Source organism: Uloborus diversus, chromosome 4, assembly GCF_026930045.1.
Source record: "Uloborus diversus isolate 005 chromosome 4, Udiv.v.3.1, whole genome shotgun sequence".
NCBI lineage: Eukaryota > Metazoa > Arthropoda > Arachnida > Araneae > Uloboridae > Uloborus > Uloborus diversus.
The window spans coordinates 70780449-70800056 of record NC_072734.1 but is presented as its reverse complement, the minus strand read 5'-3'; the positions used below and the strand labels follow the sequence as shown (position 1 = coordinate 70800056).

At 32.9% G+C, this 19608-nt stretch overlaps 1 protein-coding gene across 1 annotated transcript in view; it reads left to right on the top strand.

Moving 5' to 3' along the window:
• The window catches only part of LOC129220625 (protocadherin Fat 4-like), a 190189-nt gene that overhangs the window by 106197 nt on the left and 64384 nt on the right, over positions 1–19608 (top strand). Inside the window, 14 exon segments of the mRNA XM_054855055.1 lie at positions 1280–1454; positions 2572–2861; positions 3756–3975; positions 5082–5189; positions 5850–5993; positions 7624–7764; positions 8337–8453; positions 8552–8642; positions 11144–11271; positions 11382–11472; positions 15391–15524; positions 16505–16627; positions 17017–17197; positions 18186–18304. Of these exon segments, the coding sequence (XP_054711030.1) occupies positions 1280–1454; positions 2572–2861; positions 3756–3975; positions 5082–5189; positions 5850–5993; positions 7624–7764; positions 8337–8453; positions 8552–8642; positions 11144–11271; positions 11382–11472; positions 15391–15524; positions 16505–16627; positions 17017–17197; positions 18186–18304 (2062 nt within the window).

Below are 19608 nucleotides of genomic sequence, written 5' to 3'. Positions count from 1 at the left end.
TAGGTGTCGAAATTCTCATGGCAAAAGCACCCGCCGATAGTGGTGCGACATGAAAGAATGGATGCTGTATCGGGGGGAACGCATTAGGCCTGAAAAAGGTCGAACCTCTAACGCAGGTGTATTAGAAAAAAAAATCTTTATGGGAGCGCAACTATCGACATATCGCCATTAACACTTGAAAAATAATTATTATGCTCAGTTTTACTACCACGTGAAGGTGCCTGGGTTTTTAGATCCGAAAGTGTTCTTGGAGCTTAACTTATCTGGGGGTATTCAACACAATTATATTCTCAGCGGATCTTAAACATTCCTCATACTCTTACGGCACGGACGATTTTATTTGTCATTGGACGTGTCTATGAAGTCGTAAACTTGGTCGTAAGAGGTCAGCCCCTAACTAATACGTCATCCATTAAATGGGAGAATCATAAATTTGATATGAACTTAGTGATGCACATAATTAACTAATCAAAGTTTACAGATCCGACCCGACTAACGGCAACTGCACTCCACAAATTGAAAATTGCCTCAACCAAGCAGTTCCCAACACCCTTTTTCCTCCGCATGCTGCACTTCATATTAAGATGAATCTCCCGGGCGAGATCATATATTAAATTTGAATAAAAAATAGTGATAGTAGTGAAAGGCAAATAAGTTTCGGCTAGAGTGGATTTCAATGTGTTTCGCTCTTGTAACTCGATTTTTGCTTTAATTAAGATATTTTCTGCTCTCTTATCATTTCATTAGAAAGTGGCCTTCTTGTGTTCTTTAAACATTAACTTCTGCACAAAAATATTTCCCCCCAAAACAACTTAATTTTAAAGTAATAACTTGAGAAGGAACCGTTACACTTTTTTTAGGGATTATAAAAAATTAATTAATTGATTTATTACTAAATCGGACTTGCAAAAGTACGCTGAATATAGGAGTTTATTCAAAATCACGTGGGCCGTCAAACGCATAAGATGTCTTATTGCTTTGCAATTCGCTCCTCCTATTACTTAATTCTCCTATAATATTTTACTCTCAACACAAATTCCACAATCATTAAATCCAGCTTTAGAAATATAAGTAAATTTATTCTTGACTAATCCACACATTTTACAATCATGTAGAATATACGAGAGAAATAAGCAAAGATAGTTGAATTAGTAGCTAGCTTGATATTTACATTAAAAGCTCGCTCTAAAATATTTTATTCTTTCTTAATATGATTTTTCTTTATTTGTACCTACACATTTTTTGTCATGCTTCATTTTTCGTTTATTTTTCCCCTCAGATTGAGATACAGAATTGTGAGATCGACCCAAAGAGAAGCCTTCCGAATCGACAGCTCCACGGGCAAAATAACCTTGGTTACTCCTCTGGACTATGAGAAGACGAAATATCTCGAACTTCTGGTTGAAGCTCGCGATGAATCTAAAGAACCACAATTCGCAACAACAGTTGTCCAGGTAACTGATTATTTCTTTTGAAATAAAAGTTACATATTCTTACTCTGTCTTTGATTGTATACGGGTGCAAATGAGTTGGGTACAGTTGATTGTATCTTTGAATATTTCGGTTTCTGTTTCAACAATACTTACTTTCTTTAAAAGATTTCCTCAGAAATTATTTAAGCTTAAAAAAATATCAAGCCAATCTTGATGCACCTGTGTAACTAACACCCATACATTCGTTTTATTCAACTGTTTTTGTTCATTGTTTGAACTCATGTTTACGATCATTTTTTTATCATCACTGCTACTCGACATTTTCTTCTGCTTGAAAGTACTGAAAAAAAAAAGCTTTGCCTACACACGTACATACAAACACTGAGCAATCCTTTAGATTTGGTACATTTTTATCGTACTGTTAGTATGATTTAAGTAGGGCACGGGGGTCATGGGGTCGTGAAACCCTTTTAAAGAACCAAAGACAGCCTGAAGTTGCCTTTTTGGAGACGACCTTTATTTTGAAAAAATCGTCCCAGACCGACTTTTTTAACATAAACTGGACATTTACGACCTTTTGGAAATGACTTACTTCAAAACCCTTGTATAATTAAAATTAAAAGAAAATTTCATTTCATTTTTGCGTCAGCTGACACTTAATTTCACTGAAACATTTCGCAGTACTCCACGTCCTATTAAAACCGAAACAAAGATATAACATATACAATCTGTTTCCCTTCCGTTTAGCAAAAATATCAGAACGCAGAAAACTTGTTGAAAAAGAAGGGTATTTTTAACAGTTTCTTTGCTCGTAAGATCTTTACAGACAACAAGTAAGAAAAATGATAACATTTTCATTAAAAATCAGTACTTTAATTAGATTCAGTTCCATTTTAGTTGAACTGTTGAACAAAAAAAAGAAAGTTGTAATGAAGTACTTTTTTGTTTTTAATGTTAATGTTTGAAAAATTTGCAGTTAATGTGGAGTCGAGGCCTAAAATTTGAGTAAATTTCAAACTTCTATTGTTTTTGAAGCTTGTTCTAATCAACCAATCCACAACAAAACTGCTCAGAAAAAAATCATATGCGTTTTTATTTGTGAAACGATTCGTGTTTGATGAAACGATGCGTGTTCCAGGTATCTGTGAATGATTTGAACGATAACTCTCCAGAGTTTCTTGCACTACCGCACTCGATCCGGGTCCCGATATCAACTAGCCTGACAGAAGTAGTCTACACAGTTCACGCTAAAGATGCAGACAGTCCAGCTGGTGGTAATAGTCTTATTACATACGAGCTACAGCCGCCAAGTAACCAGTTCAATATCAACAGGAAGACTGGTCAAATCACTCCCAGCCAACCTCTCAGCCCCAGTACTGAAACTTTAAGGATAAAAGCTACGGATGGAGCCATATTTCCACTATCCAGGTAAGGATTTTTCTAGGTAGTTGTCTCGCTTTTACGCAATCCAAAGTAATCTAAGTAAAAGTTACATGGCATCAAATTATAATGTAAAAATAAAAATTCGCTCTAAGTTTCTTCGTCAATTTTACGAAATCGTTTGCAGTCAAGAATCCTGAATCTACTTCGTTGAACCTTCCCTGAACCTAGTTCTACTTCGATCGATGTATACTGTTGGCAAAATTATGCTAACCTAAAATTTACCTGTCTCAGAATCAAATGTCAAATGCTATTTTCGCCCCTTAACACATCATTCGTAAAATATACGGATAGTATCTTACGTCTTAAACCTAAAGAAAAGGCCAAACTGGACATTACAAGAGGCCAAGATGACGTCAAATGCTCCAGTTCCTCCAATTCATAAGCTAAATATGGGATGATAGTGCGAAATCTGTTTAGAAAACACTACTTAAAGAGTTTCGTGGAAGAACATAAGGTGACAAATAGGTTCAGCTGAAAAAGTTCAAATTATCTTGCTCTTTGTATACTTATTGTGAAACCAGTTTTTTTAATACAGTTTTGCACTTGCTGTTACTGAAAATTTCATTTTTTAGCTCTTCATCTCGTTCTGGTTTAACTATAGCCATTTCTAAACTCAACTAATTCTATTTGAGAGAATCGTCCTACATCAAAACTGATACTAGCTTTTTTTTTTTTTTTTGAAAATCTATCGAAGAAGAAGCATTAAATGTTCAAAGGGATCAAGGATAACTATGAAGCTTACCCTACTAAGAATTTAAATTTCTCCGAATTTGACTTATCGTGTTAATTCACTGAATTCATCAAATATTCCAAAAATGCCAATATAAAGTTCTTTTTTTTATTGCAATGATGCTAGAAACTCTCTCCATTATCCAACAGCACAATCGATCTGCTTCTGGAGGTATACAAAGACACTATCGACGACCCAACGCCAGTATTCACATCCGTTCAGTACTCTGTAAATGCCGATGGCATTTTGGAAGCTGGAACGACAGTACTCGACGTCAGAGCCACAGTGCCAAATGGAAGTCCTGTTTTTTACAACATCACCGGACCCGAAGACACATTGATTCGAGGCTTCAACATCGACAGAGAAACGGTAATAGATAGTTAATGCAAATTATTATTCCTTATTGTTTGTGTTGGAAATTATATATTTAGAGTTACTGCACAGTCGACGTTATGAAGGCCTTGAATTTAGTCCGAAATAGTTCGACCAGAATACAATAATGTTAACTTTTAAAAATTCCAATCTATTATGAAATTTTTTAAATAAAATTTTTACCTTTATTTGATATGTTTAAAAAACTCATAAATAGCATTCAAACGGAAAAATAACATAAATCTATAAATACATTAACTGCAACTATGCTCTCTCCTTTTGCTGTACTCATAAATTGATTCCGTTGGCACGGAAAGAAAAGGCTAATATTCTTATGAACATTTACGCATTTTTACGTGTTTCACGTCCTTTAATGAAGGGCACATATTTTAGTTAGATTCAAAAAATAACATATACCTCCTAATTTTGAATTTTGTATAAATTTGATATTTTATTTTGGTGATTTTTAAAAAAAATAATATTTAAAAAACATGGCAGAACAGTAGATAATCGACTTAAATATCTATTTTCCTTTCTTAACTCTTCTTTTTTTTTTCATTTCGTACTGTTAGTTTATTACAGTTTATAGACTCTCTCTTTCTCATGTGATGCATTTTCTAAAAAATAAAGAAATAAAATAAAAATAAATAAATTAATTAATCAATAAAAATAAATAAATAAATAATAAAAATAATAAATTAATAAAATAATAAATTAATAAAAATTATAAATTAATAAAAATAATAAATAAAACTCTTAGTACTTATTCATGCATTTTAGTCTAACATAATCAGTCAAACTCTAATTCCTTCAAAACTTCGGCGTAAACGATTTTATTTTTAAATTCATGCACTGTTTACCTTTTGCTACTTCACAACTACAGCACTGTGAATTTCAATTAATAAGAAAATTATTACCCGGTAATTTGTAGTAATTTTGCAATTAAGGTTTAACTTTACCCTCATTTATGATGAAAGTATCTACATTTTGTACACATAAGTTCAAAAAAGTGTCAATTTCAATGTCTTCTTCTGAGCAATGCGTTAGTGTTAATGTACGTACATATTGTTTCCTGCATTTAAGTTTTGTTACGCATGTTTTAGGGTCGCATAACAACAACAACCAGGCTTTCAGCTGATCAAGAAACTTTATATCACTTCCTGGTAGCAGCTTCCAACAGAAACGACCCAACTCGAGGAACAGAAGCTGGTGTAAGTTTTAATTCGCTGTCTTAAATTAACATAATTTATGCGTTTCATTATCTATAGCTTTTCGTACTTGCAATGAATAGAAATATATATCTCAGCGCATTAATAATTTTTGTCTTGAAATAATTTTTGACTCAGGTAACGTAATTATATCAATTTCATATAATACATGAAATACACCGCCAGCTCAGTCATTTCCAGCCGAGGACTGCAGGTTCGTGCTTATTAGCACTCATCAGCCCAGCATAGGAAGTGACTGAGCTGGAGATGGGAAACCTCTTAAGGAAGCCAAGAGTACCAAACAAACTGGTAGTTAAATTAGAATTAGCCCAGACCAGACGAGTGACCGAAGCATTGGTTCGGTTTAACTCGAAGACTGAAGGCAAGGCATGGAATATTCAGTACCATGAATAAACCATGCCTTGCCTCAGTACCATGTTCAGTACAGAGCTGGCGGTGTATTTCATGTATTTATGCCTTAGCCCTGGCTCTTGAGCGATAAATTACTGAATATAATTTCATTTAATGCTAAAGATATTTCTAAGGTTCTCATTATTCCAATCATTAATACTTTATAAAATATTCATATTGACGTATTTTCCCATAAAATTTAATAGATATATATATTGATATAAAACGTATTCCAATCTTTGTTCTGAACAGGTGGTTATTCAGTTAAGTGATGCAAGCATTCGTTGCCCGAAATTTCCGTTTTCGGAATATTTCACGGCCATCAGAGAAAACGCTCCGCCGGATTCTGTTGTGCTTCCGTACCTCCAAGTAGAAGATGCTCACATATTTGACAGGGTGAGAAATATTTTTTGATATTATTTGTATTTTTACTATCTTCGACAGTTTTCCCTCATCATAAATAGCCATTGATCAAATTTGGTTAGTTATAAAAGTTTTTTTTTTTAGCAGTAGTACTTGAACATAGTAATTCATTAAAGTAAGACAAAACAACGTAAACGTTGTTTTGTCTTACTTTACTGTTCAGCACAAAGGTATTTATTTATCTTATAGTAATTCATTGACTAGAGTGCACAGTGCATTCAACACACATGAAGAGAGAGTGCAATATAAAAATGAAACACAGTATACTATAAAATTGCAAAATGTAACATGTAAAAAAGAAAAAGGTATAATATACAAATGCAAAGTTGAAAATTTGTAAAAATATAAAAGGAGAAAATGTGCAAAAATAGTAACATCTGAAATTGAAAAATTGTAAAAATCTAAAAGTTGTTAAAGTAAAGTACTACATGAAACTAATTTGTATATTACTTTCGTTAAACAACTAAAAAACCAAAAAAAAAAAAAAAAAAAAAGTTCATACTTTATTTGTTTATATGTATATTTGGTCAAGCAGTTTATGTGATTCCACCTAAAAAGTTATTTATACTGGAGTTCGCTAAGCACAAAAGTCGTATCTGCACTTTTTATCAAAATTGTGTTACGGTCACCAAGTGGTTCTTTGTCACCTATTTCACCTTAATACAATGATTTTTGGTTATTTGTCATTAAGGGTTTTTTTTTTTTTAATTTGGAAAAGTTGTTTCTGAATCAAATACACGGAGACCGAAAAAACTAAACTATTTCTCGTTTTGAACTCGACTGCACGTACGACTTTTGTGCTTAGCACGGCAATAATAGTTCTAATGAATGTATTTTTACCATGCGAAGAGTTATAGCTTATAGCGAATAAATTTTGAGTTTAGGAACACCTTCATTGAATAGGTATTGATTTTTAAATGCATGAAAGCTATGTTAGATGTTTTTCATGAATGCAAAATAGGTCTATAAAGAGTTCTAATGACTGCATTTTGTCCATTTCAAGTTCGTAATGCGTATTCAACCCATAACGATTTCTAATGAATATATATTTAGTTAATAAGCAAATGTATTGGAATTGGATTCAACCTATAAAAATATGCATAAGATATTTGTTGAAACTAATTAAAGTCTCTAATGATGGTGCATCAAGCTTAAAAAGAGTTGTATTTGCTGTGCATCACATATAAATATTGTTTATGAATAATGCACTCGATATTAAAGAATTTCGAGGAGTTTAAATTATCAGTTCAAGTTTCTATGATAAAAAATTTGCTATAAATTTATGCATACAAATATTACAATATATTATTGGGTCCAATTTTATAAACCGTGAGGTTTTCCAATGGCCATGTCATTAGTTAAAATAAATTCTCCTCAATAGCTTTTGGACTAAACCACGAAAGCCATTATAATCCAAAAATCGTTTTTGAAAGTAATTAAAACATATTTATTTTACATGTTATGTAAAGAACAATAAAATTTTGTGCAATATATTTTATTTGTACATCATTGAGTTTTTTACCACAAATGAAACTGATTTTGAATTTTATTACATTCACATGATTGAGTTGCTCGCAATACTTGTTAATGTTTCTCTTTTCAGATTTCATATCAAATCACGGAAGACAATTCCAATGACAACTTCTTCATAGATACCTTAGCTTTTAATGTGTCAGCAAAAATTAAGAAACCCCTGGACAGGGATATAATGCCGCTGACATTGCAAGGAATGTATACTTTAACAGTGAGTATCGGTCGTATGTAGAACTTGTTTTGACTAGCAATGCTTTTACTGAAACGTTATATTATTATTATTTACCTGTATTATATAGATTATTTGTAGTAAAGTATTACATTTAACCATCAAAAAAGAAAAAAAAAGAAATAGCTGCAATTTCATGTTCTCACTACTTGGTGTCAGATAGATCTTTCACTCTTATAAATTTTAAAGTAGAAATGATACATAGAATGAAAACAGCATGTTATATTGTTCTTCTTTTTCAAAAAATGTGATAACAGTTTTCTCTAAATTCCACTCGATGCATTAAAAAAATTTAGGTCATTAAATTTCGGCCGTTCAAAATTGAAAAATTCTCAAATAATTCAACTCGTTTTTGATAATTTTTAATACATTCTAGCAATAGACAATGATATAAAAGCCAAACTGTTAGGAATTTTTTTTAGAATCTTCCACTTACGATAATAAACAAATTGATATATTTACGCCAGTATTCTCATCTTCACACATTATTTTGATGCAACAGTCCAAGAATTTTGCAGTGTAACTGCATAGTTTATGTTTTTCCTTTTCTAAAGGTCACTGCAAGCAATCAAAGATGTTCCGGAAATACGAGGTTGAATATATTTGTAGAAGATGTCAACGATAACAGTCCTACTTTCGAGAAAAAGGATTTCATCGTAGAAGTCAAGGAAGTAAGTTGATTCTATGTCCCTGAAACTTTTGTAGTTATTTAAAATAAAAATTCTGAAAATTAGCCATAACATTTAATGCTATTTCTTTCTTAACTTAGAATGCACCACCGGGACATGTTGTTGTACATTTGACTGCTGCTGATAAGGATGAACTGGATACCAATAAGCTACGCTACTTCATTGTTGATGGTATGTGCCGTGTAGACCATTCTACCGTGCTAAGCATAAAAAACGTATCTGCAGTCAAGCTTAAACTAAGAAATTGCTTTTTTTAGTTTTCTGCCTCCATGTGTTTTATTCAGAGGTCCCATTTCAGATTTAAAAAAAAGTATTTTTTGTTCTTAAACGACCATAGAACATTGTATTTAGGTAAAATAGGTTACAAAGAACCACTTGGTGACACTAACTCAATTATGTTAAATAGTGCAAAAACGACTTCTGTTCTTACCACGGCAGCATTCTGCTTGTTGTTGATTTCGAAAATATTGATCAGTCCTTACGAAAAATCTATATCATATAAGATATCACTCGTTAATAGGAATAAGGATGAAACAACTTTTTCCATTTTGATTTTGTATTCTTGCAAGTAAGTCAATTAAATACACACTGGGTATAAGTCGAAATAACCTCATCAGACCGTGAAGAGTCAATAAAGCGATGATTCTAATGGAACAGCTAGCCACTAAGGACAATAACGAAATCTTACCAATGAATAAAGTGCTGTTGCTTTTGCACACCAAAATAAAATTTCTTACTGCCACTTATTTGTGGCTGTGGTGATATAGAATCGTTTAACTTTGAAAAATAAGTAATTCTAATTCATTCTTCATTTTTGCTAAGAATCATTTTCTCTAATGCTGCTAAGCGTTTTTGTCGCTCTCTCAAAACATTAAACAGTAGTTCTGGGGTGCCTATTCTCCTTAAAAGCAATGGCGCACCCATCGAGAAGGGATAAAATGGAGGGAGGGAAGACTTTTATTCGTAAAGCAAAGACACCAAGTCACGTGATACATTTTAAAGCGAAGCATTGTGGAAGAAAACACTTTTCTTTCGCCAGTTTCACGAAAACGTGTCAACCATTCGTCAATGTTAAGCCAATGGAGGGAGCTAATCCGATCATTGGCTTTGCACTAGTTTTTGCTAAGTCAATGATCGGACTAGCTCCCTTCATTTACTAATTCCTGCTAAAAGGGCGCACCCGCGCCCCCTCCCGAATACCACGAAGACATTTAAGAACGAGAACCCCCCTAAAAAAGAGAAAAATGACCCTAAAACAACCCCTTTAAAATTTAAATGATGCAGTCCTGCTAGTTTTACCTAAACTTGAGAGCGTTCTTAAAACATGTTATTTTTATATCATTCCGAACAGCGAACTAACCTTTTTTAAAAAAGAAATCACGTAAATGCCTTTGATGCGTCCACATATTCCCAGTTTTCTTCTTCAAGATCATACCTTAACATCTATTCAGGACGTTGAGACCTCAAGAGTTTAAGAAACATTGCAAAGTCGTTTGTCCAGTCCTTTTTTATTTACGAAAGAGAAAAACGAACACATATGACCAAACAATGAGGATTTTTTTTTCGCTTGTATGGCGTAGATTATTGTGAAGACCAAATTTTTAAGTAATAAAAGTGCATCTTATGTCATCTAAGAACGAGCAGTTTTAAATTTCGTTTATGTGGGGAAGTTAACATTCGTAATAAATGTGTTCAACAAACAAGTCCTGTTAGACATTTTGTAATAGCGTATCATACACATCTGTAGTGCTCCCCTTAAATAATACAGCAGAAAACTGCTGTAAAGGAACATCCAATCCAGGTTATGGAAGAGTTCATTAAAATGTTTGCACACAAATTGTGTAATTTTCGTAGTCTGGGGCTCTTTCTCGGTAATTTTCTTTCGAAAAGTGAAGTCTACAAAACGCAGTTTTAGACTATCTTCGGTAGTGATTAAATTAAGAAACTAACTGAAATATCGCACAAAATGTCAAGAAAATACAGCATACAGCTATTTCAAGGTTACAGTGGAGCCTCTTCATCAGTGCAAGAAACTCATCACACAAGAAAGTTATGAGACAGCTGAAGGCCATAACGTGGACACCAGTATTTATACCAATTGGGTCAACCAATAGGAATTCACGGCAAGAGACGTGTCTCTTGTCGTGATTTCCACGACTTTCTCTCGCACGACTTTCTTGTTGAGTACTTTGTTTTTTGCAGTGACGAAGAGGTCCCATAGTATCTTTCAAATAGCTATATGCTGTATTTTCTTGAGAGTTTGTGTGTTCTTTACATTGTTTTTCACTTTAATCACATATTGCGTCAGAAATTATTTTTGATCATTTTTCTTTTATAATTGGAAGTGTTAAGGTAGAGCCATGGGTGTATCCGCGCTTGTCGTACGAGCACACAACGTTTGTTATTCCTTGCATATACGAAGGTACACTAAATGTGTAAACTATATACCTAAAAATTATACTAGACATAAAAATTTATCTATTTTGGCTTTAAAAGTCATATTGCAATGAATCTTAAGTACTCTTGATTTTGAGTAGCATAATAAATACCTGAAAACTATGTTTTGTTATAATTTTCTGCATAGCTTGTAATTGTAGCTCCAGACTCGTCCTGGTAATGATTATTAGCGAAATCGACTGTGTTAATACACATATGCTCGTATTTTGTTATAGGTAACAGTGATCAGCAATTCCAAATCGAGGAAAACACTGGAGTGCTGGCTGTAAGAGTGTCTCCTGATAGAGAAGAAACTCCAGCATTTATGCTCAGAGTGTTAGCACTGGATTCGGCTAACAATACTGTAAGTAAATATTATGAAGTACCATTATTTTTTTGTACTTTTTATTAGTTAAATCTTTTCCGATTCGTTTCATGACGTTTTGCTGATTCATATTAAATGCTCTCCTTCAGGGCTTTGCAAACGTGCATGTTACCATCCTTGATGAAAATGACTGGACCCCTACATTTATGAATGAAACTTTCCTATTGAACGTAACGGAAGGTAAGGTATTTGTTTTTATCACTATGTATTTATAAGCTATAGTTTTCATAATTTTTAATCGAAGTGATGTTTTTTAAATACCGTAATATGCAGAGTGACGATTGTAGAAAAGATGCACACGATATTTTTCCCCTAAAAACAAGTAAGCCAGTAATCTGAAAAAAGAAAAAATAAGTGATTCTTTATTTTGAAACTTAATGTTTCCATTGAGTGTTGAGTACTGTAAAAGGACTTATTTTCGCGAGCCGTAATTACATCCTTAAAAAATAGTTCGCGAAGTCCTAATTTTCGCGATTGCGATGTGTTCGCAAAAGTCGCAAAAATTGAAGCCCCGCAAAAGAAAGTGCTTTTACAGTTATTAACCTGCTCTTTTATATGATATTAGGACTCCATAACAGATGGCAGCACCATGTACTATTGTTATTCTCATTATTTATTTATTTTTATTTATTTATTTTTGGTGTACGTTACGATTCAATTTAAATAACTTGAAAAGCTTGGTAGAACACGGACAACGAAAAACAAATAAATAAATAAAACATTACTTAGATAGTTGGTAAATACAAATAAAAAATTGTTTTCCCATAAATAAGTTTCCAATCAAAGTTTGATAAAACACAATGGGGTGGCGTCGCTTATGAGAAACCAATATAAAAATTACTGTATAACCACATGCTCGCATGAAACGAATGGCGATAAAACTGAAACTTTTTCGCAGAAAAGGTAATTTTCGTAAAAGAAAAGAAAAACAACCTTTTCTTTGCGTTACGCCATCAAATACATTGAACCCGTATGTAAGCCACGCGATGGGCTCAATTTCGATTAAAAAAAAAAAACGACAAGAACTGTATTTACATTCAAAACTGCCAAATATATTAACTCGTCTAAATTGGATCTAATTTGTAAAAACTCGACAAGAACTGTATTTACATTCAAAACTGCCAAATATATTAACTCGTCTGAATTGGATCTAATTTAAAAATTTCGTCCTTAATTATTCGCAATTCGTACAATATAAATTTTGATCGAATCTGTCATACGAAAGAGGGTGATAGAAGAGCCCAAGCGAAGCATAGGATCACCCATTATCGGGTCCATTCTTTAACCGTAACCGAGTTATGGTAGATATAAGGAAAATGAGTAAAAGAACAAACAAAATCCTGGGAAAATGACCAATTTCTGAGATTCCTGTAGATCTTATATGCAAAATAAGAAGATGTTTGGAAAGAGCAGACTAAATCCTACTAAATGACACTTTTCCAATCAAGATAGTCGCATTTTAAAGCGAGTTACAGGCTTTGAAAATTTGGATACACACAGAATTGAAATGGTGCCAAAGTTTTCAATCGACATTTTCAAAAACAACCGTATGAGCTACAATCGGTCAAATTTACCAAAAATTGATCCATTTCTTTAGCTTTCATATGATACAAAAACGAATCATATTGGGCTTCAAATTCAGCAGAAATTCAATCTTTTTCTTAAAACAGTGTAAAAATCTGCATTTGTTGAAAAAGAAAAACCAGCGAAGAGTCGCACTTTTCTGTTTTAAATTTACTTTTTCATGTAAGCATGTTGCTTTCTTTGTTTTAAGAAAATGATACTTTTATATCAAAATAATAATTTTAATATTTTATTGAGTGGAAAAACACTAGAGATAACAATAAGTAAAAATAAAAGAATTATTACTTTCCCGAGCTTTTCACAAAGGAAAAATCAAAAGAAAAAAATTAACGCTACTACTAACATCACACAATGAGTACATTTAATCAATCATCAGAATTTACCACAGATGCTGAAATTGGTCGCTGTCATACATGATACATGCCCTTGCCCTTTCGCGAACGGAAACATTCGTTGCGTGAAATTACATTTCTTAGTTTTACTACTGCTCTCATCAAGCCGGTTGCGCAATTCCTGCAAACTGGCTACTTCTGCTTTGTATACTTCTTGTTTTAAGAATCCCAAAGAAGTCCACTGGCGTCGGGTCTGTCGATCTAAGGAATGGGACCCTTACGACCAATTCATTGAGGATACTGTTCAGTCAGAAAACTCCGAACGGCATTTGAAAATGAGCAGGGTTACCATCGTGTTGAAAAATGATTTCCGTTCTCTCTGAAGCAGAAATAGCATCAAGTAAGTCAGGCAAATGATTTTCCATGAACTCTAAATATGTGCTTCCTGCATTAAAAAACCTAAAAACACATACGGACCCATCAAATGATCGCCGATTACGTCCAACCAAATATTTAAACGTAATCGAGTTTGGAACTTCGGGTTAAAAATGGATTTTTTTCGGCAGATTGATGCCAGTTATGCAAATGTATCATGCCACTTCAAGAATAACGATCCATGTGTTCACAGTATCTTTCTCAAGAAATGTCTCGGGTTAGTAGCCATCTGCACAATGTTATCTAGAGCGGAAATCATTTTCCAACAATTGAGCCCTGTACATTCTTCAAATGCCGTTCGGGATTTTCTGACTGAACAATATCACCAATGGGTTGGTCGTACGGGCCCCCCATTCCTTGGCCATCTAGACCACCAGACCTGATTCCAGTGAACTTCTTTGCTTGATGATTCTTAAAACATGAAGTTTACAAAACATAAGTTGCCAGTTTGCTGGAATTGAGCTACCGGCTTGATGAAGCAGTAATGAAACTAAAAAATGTAATGTCTCTAAAAGGAACGGTTGTTACCGTTCGCTAAAGGGCAAGAGCATGTATCAGTTGTAGTGGCGACCAATTTCAGCAGCTATTGCAAATTTTGAAGAATGATTAAATGTATTCATTGTGATGTTAGTGTAACTTTTTTATTTTTTTATTTTTCTTTTGTGAAACGCACTGGTACATAATGCTTTTTTTATTTCTACTTATTGCTCTCTCTTGTGTTTTTTTCACTTAATAAAATGTTAAAACTATTATTTTGATATAAAAATATCATTTTCTTAAACAAAGAAAGCAACATGTTTACGTGAAATAGAAAATCTAAAACAAAAAAAGTGTGACTCTCCGCTGGTTTTCCTTTTTCAACGAATGCAGATTTTTACACTGTTTCAAACAAAAGATTGAATTTCTGCTGGATTTGAAGCCCAATATGATTTGTTGTTGTATCATCTGAAAGCTAATGAAATGGGTCAGTTGTTGGTAGAGTTGACCGATTGTAGCTCAAACTGTTGGTTTCTGAAATTATCGATTGAAAACTTTGGCACCATTTTAATTCTGAGTGTGTCTAATGTTTTAAAGCTTGTAGCTCGCTGTAAAATGCGACTATCTTGATGGGAAAAGTCATTTTGTAGGATTTAGTCTGCTATTTCGAAACATGTTCTTATTTTGTGTGTAAGATCTGCAGGAATCTCAGAAATCTGTCGTTTTCTCAGAATTTTGTTTTTTTTTTTACTCATTTTCCTTATATCCACCATAACTCGGTTACGGTTAAAGAATGGACCCGATAATGAGTGGTTCAAGGCACCGCTTGGGCTATTACCCCCTTTCGTATGGCAGATTCTATCGAACTCACCCTGTATATTTCCTTTATTTTAATAAACGTTATAAGTGAAAAAAGAAAAATTATGATGTGTTAAACTAACACTTTTGCCTTACGAATAAGGAGGTAAGACGAATTTTTGACTAACGGTGGAGGCTTTTTTTTACTTTTAAAAAAATTTTACTTTTAGTGCTTGCTTTACCTTCTACGTTTACCAGTTTTGTTATATATAGATCCTGATCAAAGATTCACAAAAGCGATAAATGCTGCTATGATTTGATGTGAAAATGGGATGTTTGAATTCGTGGCAAAAAAAGTTTGGAGTAGAACTTTTCAATCTAAAATATGACGAACTTTTTGCTTTAAAATCTCAATTCTTATTTCATTAATTGAACATTTTTTGATTCACATCTGTTCTGTCATTCATTTCAGGCTCCAGTAGCTTAGGTGCCAGCATTCGTTTACCAGTAGTTGATTATGATGAAGGGCCGAACCGTCAAATGGAATTACTGATATTAGAAGGAAACATGGAAAATCATTTCCGTTTATCTGTGGATGACAGAGGGGTAAGCTCCTTCCCCCCTTTTAATGTAAATTCGTACATTGTTGAATTTTTTCCTCTTTTTCGTGGCTTATCATTTACTATGGTTTTGTTTAATGTTATTTGTGATTGTTGAATTTTCAAATCATTTTAGTTACTAAAGGTTTTTGTTATCTTTTCTTTTTGATCGCTTTAACATTTGTTTCTTTACTTTATGTTTTTGTTGATATTACAGTGCTTACTTATTTTAAAATTTGAACTTAGTATTTGTTTGCCGTACTTTACTAGTGTTGTTGGTCATTATATAAGTGGATTTTCTCTCCATGTTTTTGAAATGCGTATTTGTATGCTCAATGGTATCACATTTCGCTATAACCCTGGAAAACTAAATGACTTAGCTGACTGAGTTATACTTTTTGGTAAAAAGGTGGAGCTAAGAAATTTTCGAAAGATAAATTTCTGATGACTAATAGTAGCTAAACACTGGTATGTTTTTCCTAAGGAAAAACGTACTAAGAGTCAACAATGCATTATATAGCTAGTAATTTACAAGGAGATACGCCACTTTTCCAATAAACGACACAGTTGGAAACATTCTTTCCAACTTTCTTCTTCAATGCCTTACAAGAGCAAGGGACTAATGCAATTTCTGTGCTGTAAAAACGGTTGTTTTCGCTATCCTCAATTTTCGAGAGAATGAAAACATTAGTAATTTTGCAAGTTTTGTACGAACAGAACCGAAAGTTTCAGAAAAGAATCGGGAGGCTTAAATTTTCGCAACTACGACGGGTTCAAGAAAATCGCGAAAATTAGTGCTTTGCGAAAAACAGTGCTTTAACCACATTTTCATTTTTGTAAAAGATATTGCTATTGCATTAAAAATCAGATCAATTTTCAGTTTTATTTTATTTATGGATAAAGATAGTTTCATTAATATTATTTAATTAATGGCGCATTGCGTTTTATTATGCCATTACATGATGTGTGACTTTTGTTCATTTACAGCCTCTTCTTACTGTGGTGAAAGAATTGGACCGAGAAGAATATGGTGTTCCTGATTCAGCACTCCATGTCGTCGTTGTTGGCGCTAAAGATATGGGAGTACCTTCTCGTACAGGAACAGCAACGGTAAGACATCACAATCTTATAGTCAAACCCTGAAAAGCATGCGATATTCTGCAAAGCACGCATTCACTTTTGGAACATTTTCAAGAAATAGGGTTTTTTTTTCTCATACAGTGCACTTATTTGCTCAAAAAATTTCTTGCTTACAATTAAAACATTCAACAATAATAATGATTTCCAGTCCAAATAAGTTGTTCTATCCTCTTTTGTTTAAAAACTATTTATGCCTATAAGTACTAGTTGTGGTTTTAAAATGCATTTTACATGTTTGAAAAGATCCTCTGTTTTCCAGTCGAGTAAGTATTTGATTTGCATTTTCTTTTCTGTTTCATATTTCTTATTGTTCTGAAATATGTCTCTCCTTCTAATATCAATAACATTTGCTCATACAGGTTGCTGTAGTTATTCAAGACATTAATGACAGCCCTCCAGAATTTTCTAAGGATATTTATTATGAATTTGTATCGGAAAGTGTTCCTGTCGGAAGTGTAGTCACTACTCTTACTGCCAAAGATGAAGATGCCGAATACAATACTAACATGAAATATGCATTTGGATCTCGAACCAGAAATGGTATGTTTTTGTTTGTTTATTTAGGAAACTAATTTTTAGAGAGTGCAAAATACTTTACCAAAACTTTATTAGATGATAAATTTGCTGGTCATGTAAGTGTAATGATTGAAAAAGAGTTGGTGTCCAAGTCAGAATTCAGAAACTCTTGGGCCATTCCACGTAAAAATCATTTTGCCTCTAGCGGGACAGCTCATATATTTCATTAAAAATAATAACTTACAAGAGTAATGAATAAAATTTGTTGCTAAAGAAATCATAAACATATGAGTGATTTTTTAATCAAAAATTTGTTTAATACGCTTTAAAATTATTAATTTTAATGAAATGCATGAGTTGCCACGTGAGAGACAAATTGGAGGCTTTTTCGCGGAATAGCCCTATACATATTTTTTTAACGGTTTTAAGTATTGTAGAGTGAAACCTGTGTAAGTTGACCATTTGCGGTGCACTACTTTAATGGTCAACTTAAACAGGTGGTTAATATACAAAGGTTGATTTATATGATAAAGGCTAATTCTGTGCCTGCAAAAAGAGGTCAACTTAGACAGGTGGTCAGCTTACAGGGGTGATCAACTTCACAGATTTTACTGTATCTCTAAAAATTGGAGCCTTAGCTATCAAAACTGCAATTTGTTATGTTATAAGTCTGTGGATAGGATAGTGGTCAGTCCATCGGACTCAGAATAAACTGATGACGATTTCGAGGCATTTACTGGAGACTATTCAATTTCTTCAGTTTTTTTGTCGGAATCGGGCAATTATAGTAGTTTACTTCCACCATCTATTGGAGGAGGCAGGAGTCAAATTCTTCTACTTCTGTGTTTCGTTTCGAGTTGTTGGAATTATTCACCTTGGTTGCAGGAAGATAAAAATTTCTTGCTGTTACTTTCCCATTATTATTGTGTATGTAAAATATCTTTGAAAGCGGCTTGCTTTGTAATGCTGAGTTTATATAAAGTGAGCTGATCGTTTTGTTCTTTTCCATTAGTGCCTTTCTTCATTGATCCTTTTACTGGTTCGGTGAATGTTTCGAGATCTCTTGATGTGTCGGAGAACAGAGAATACAGCATTATTGTTGAAGCATCGGATGGTTTGTGGAAAGCAGCTGTAAGTTTATCGTGTTTATTTTTAGCTTATCTCGAAAATAATTTGTGAAATGTTTTATTTTTTAAAACAGTTTATTAAATTATATTCTATATCTGAGGAGAGATATCAATCGCAGTAGAATGAAATACGTCTAATGAAGTGATTTATTCATTCTGCATTATAACTAGTGCTGTAGTTGAAGGCGTGAGGGGGATGTGGGAAAATGTCGTCCCCAGAAATATTTGGTATTTCATAGAAAAACTACTGCAAATATAATGTAAATTGGTTTCAAACCTTCTTTTGCTTTCATGAATCTCCCAAAATTCCAAGGTGAGCCTGAACCCTAAAATATACTTTTGTTTCCAACTACAGGACTGATTATAACGCCCTGACCCCTCCTTTCCACAAAAAAAAAAAAAAAAACCCAACACGTTTATTTTTAGTTAAATGATGATACTCTGCTGTGTTTTTATGATTTGTAAAATTATCTGGTTATAGTAGACACCGGTTAATTGAATCAGCCGCTTTAATGAATCAACTTTTCAAAAATAGAATATAATTTTGTTTTATTGAATTAACGGCTCTATTGAATCAGCCGGCTTTGTGAAATCAAAACTGTTTAGAACAACTGTGATTCCTATAAGCGGCGACCACTTTATTTTTGCACGGCTTTTTTGTATTTTCTTTGCCGCAGTCATGTTTCATGGTGATTTTTTAAAAATAAGTTTTACATAAATCAATAAATAAATTTAAATGTTTTTTTTTTAATATCGAGTACAAATAGATAAGTGATGAAAATGTCAAAAATCTTACAATATGCTATGAAATCATGGGATGTGCGTTTTAACATTTACAAATTGATGAGATATGAGTAGAGATAAATATTTCCTTTGCGTATAGTATGATTTTTAGTAAACTACACGTTGCAGCTTTCGTGAATGTAGTTGTATGTGCGCATGACTCCTTTAGTTACCTTATCTAGGGTTTTATATTATCGAAATAATTTGGTAAAAAAATTATAAAAGCGTTTTAATCATTTTTTACAACATCAGTTTAAATATAATAAACTACATAACTTTCGTACTGTTTTTTTTATTTATTTTAAGGCTGCATGCTTTTTTTTTAATCCTATGGAGTGAATGTTTTTTTAACATGATTTTTAATTAATTTTTTCTTCTACAATTAAACACTTTTTAAAAATATTTTTACCAAATTTATGAATATTGAAACATCAAAGCCTTAGTAATAGCTATGTATCTAAATCCCTTTTTTTTTGAGGTGTATCGAAATTGTTTGATAGCATTTACTTATCGACTCAATTTTAA